This window comes from Leptopilina boulardi, unplaced genomic scaffold, assembly GCF_019393585.1.
Source record: "Leptopilina boulardi isolate dan_hultmark-lab unplaced genomic scaffold, ZJU_Lbou_2.1 LbouV2_297, whole genome shotgun sequence".
Classification (NCBI taxonomy): Eukaryota; Metazoa; Arthropoda; class Insecta; order Hymenoptera; family Figitidae; genus Leptopilina; species Leptopilina boulardi.
In genome coordinates this window covers 542,656-545,338 of record NW_026137859.1, presented here as the reverse complement: position 1 = coordinate 545,338, position 2,683 = coordinate 542,656, and the positions used below count along the sequence as shown (strand labels likewise).

General features: G+C 38.8%; 1 protein-coding gene across 1 annotated transcript; it reads right to left on the bottom strand.

The window, feature by feature from the left end:
• Positions 1-565: 565 nt before the first annotated feature.
• On the bottom strand, positions 566-2,363 carry LOC127282324 (uncharacterized). The gene is made up of 3 exons (XM_051306495.1): positions 2,067-2,363; positions 1,482-1,671; positions 566-861 (listed from the first exon to the last, which is right to left on the bottom strand). The coding sequence occupies exons 1-3, from the start codon at positions 2,361-2,363 to the stop codon at positions 566-568; spliced, it is 783 nt and encodes a 260-aa protein (XP_051162452.1).
• Positions 2,364-2,683: the final 320 nt, after the last annotated feature.

Below are 2,683 nucleotides of genomic sequence, written 5' to 3'. Positions count from 1 at the left end.
TCATTATCACATGTGGTCGGTAATACAGTTTCTGTAGTTTTTCACAACACTATTGAGATTAAATATAATTTTTATTATTATTAATTAATTAACCGCAAAAATACATCAATTTATTTATTTACATATAATTTAACCATTTTTTAAAATTATGTGTAAAGTTCTACGTCATTTTACATTAATTTATTGGAAATATAAAAAAAACAATAGAATGTAAACATGCGAAAAGTTACTTTGCACAATTTATATTAATTTTTTAATATTTAATGCTTTATTTAACGCAATTATTACTAGAATTGAGTCTCTGGATATTTATTTACCTTTTGCAACTCAAATTTTTTCATATTTTGTCATTTTAACATTTATTTTTGCGAAGTACCAAGTTTCTACCCAATGTCCACTCAATGTCTACTTTACAAAGTGTACGTTGAGTGATTTTATTCCGCCAGGGACTGTCTTCATCAGAAACATAGATCTTTTTCCTAGGGGTTCTATTCATCCCTTCATGATGCCAAGTTAGAGTTTGGTTGGTCTGATCAGGACGATTTTTCATGACTTCGTCGAACCTTCAGACCGATCGATCCAGGCTAGTTTCTGGTTCTGCTTCTAATGATTCCGATGAAGAAGAAGAACTTGATTCCGATTCGGGTTCCATAAGGGCACCTTCTCTGGCTAATCTATCTGCATTTTCATTCCCATCGATTCCTTCATGTCCAGGAACATGTTCCCAGATGACGTCCATGTGTTTTAATGCACTCATTAATTTCTCGTATGCTCTTTGATTCTTTACAGGTCTGTTGTCATTTGTTTTCCAATTATTAGTTAGCCATTTTAGAACCCATTCTGTTATTCCTTGTACAAGAACTTTTGAGTCATTTTTAATTCTTAATTTGTTTTTGCCACCTTTCTTTGCTTGTCTTTGCCTCGATCTCTGACGCGTTGTTTGTTTGCCTACCTCTATATCTTCGGGAAATGTTGAGGGGGTGATCTGGGCCGAACCAAACTCTTATATCTGCGCGGGGTTGTACACCACCATTGTGACAACACGCACTATCCACATAAACGTTCGTTTACGAGTCTAACAACGGGGGTATCCATGGATTGGGGGGGAAACTGGTTTTGTGACGTTTTCATGGGTGGGGTTGTTTGTTTTCACAATATTAGGTGGGAGGCTGGGAAAGGCGCTACTGCTTGATCGAAACATTGGGGATCCGAACTTTCTTCGTAATCACTGTCAGGAAAATTTTCTTCGGATAATGAACATTCTTCCTTTCCGCCAGAAGGATTGTTGTCCGATTTTATTTTACGTTTCCTCAGTCGCTTTGCTACACAGCTGACATCCAGGTCTGTGGGATCAACTTTCAGAGGGGGAAGATAGGATTCATCTCAATCTGGATCCTTTGTTTTTGAGGATCCTCTGCGTCTTCCTCTCGGTCTCAAAGGAGGTTGTGAGGATGGTCCTGGGGTGGGGGAACTAACTGTACCTTGTGGCCGTGATGTAGATGGCACTTCTGACGGTCTCCGAAAAATATCCTTGGGTTGAACTTGGGCTACCATTGAAGGTTTAAGTTTACCGAGGCCACCTAAGGTTTTAATGGATGGGGGTGCTAAGGGTGCCTTAGGGTTGCCTTTCTTATTTTTCTTTTCAGGGTTCGTTTGCACATTGTCCTTGCCCTTAGTTTTGAGAGAGGATCGTGTGAAAATAGGGAATGCCCTGAACTGTTTTATTTTAAGCTCCGAATGCGAAGATCTTCTGGATCTGGTTCCTAAGTATCGTCGGTTCAATCTGAGTCCGAAGGGGAAGTTGGATCCATTTTTGTTTTATCTCTTTTAAGGGAGTTATTGGAAAGTGCCCCTACAATTCTGTTGATCTTGTCTGGCTTGTATTCGAACTTATATTGATAGTCCTGGAGTCTGAGTCTCCAATGCATGAGTCTTGCTCCAGGATTCTCAACATAAGACATCCAGTGAACTGGTTCAAAATCACATGGTAGGGTAAGGGTTTAGCCAATTTAGCATAATCCTTAATAAAACGACGATAATATCCAGAGAGTCCTAAAAATCATTACATCACTGTCATATGCCGTAGTCTCGTCAGAGTCGTCGGAACTATCGTCTAAGTGTTGTTGTAAGTGTTCTATCCTGCGACGAGCTAATTCTTCCTCTCTTTCAAAGTCAACTAGTCGAGCTTGTGAAGGGGGAACCTGGGGGTTACTTGGTCCTGCTACAGGGAGGACAACTGGGGGCAAAGGTTTCACTTTATTAATAGGTCTGATTTTTAGTGTCGGTTCGGTAAGGTTATAATAAATTTTCGAACTCGGAACTCTTGTCGCTGGTTGTCTTTCTGTAATTGTGGATACACTCATTTTCCTGCAAATTTTTCCCCACCTCTGTCCTGCTCTTCTCCTCTAGAGATTTTATTTGGTGGAAATCTGTTTATATTGGACGATATTTTAAAATGTCCATTATCGAAAATTTTCTTTTCTTTTTACTGATTTTCATTAATTTCACGCCAGAACTTGTTACATTTATATCAAATCGGTAAGTAAAACTTTTCTCACATAGAGATAGTACTAAGACCAGCGCTTTTAAATATGACGAGATGCGAAAGAGAATTGTATTTTCTTTCTATCTCGCTTTTCCTTACGGAAAACTATTTAGATACAGCATAGGAATTTCCCATCTC

What these genes read in the sequence shown, in the direction of transcription:
- LOC127282324 (XM_051306495.1), bottom strand. Translation starts at nt 2,363, where the DNA reads ATGAGTGTATCCACAATTACAGAAAGACAACCAGCGACAAGAGTTCCG. An exon ending in CTACGGCATATGACAGTGAT is followed by an intron (nt 1,672 to 2,066) that starts GTAATGATTTTT and finishes CTCAAAACTAAG; the next exon opens with GGCAAGGACAATGTGCAAAC. An exon ending in ATCTACATCACGGCCACAAG is followed by an intron (nt 862 to 1,481) that starts GTACAGTTAGTT and finishes ATGACTCAAAAG; the next exon opens with TTCTTGTACAAGGAATAACA.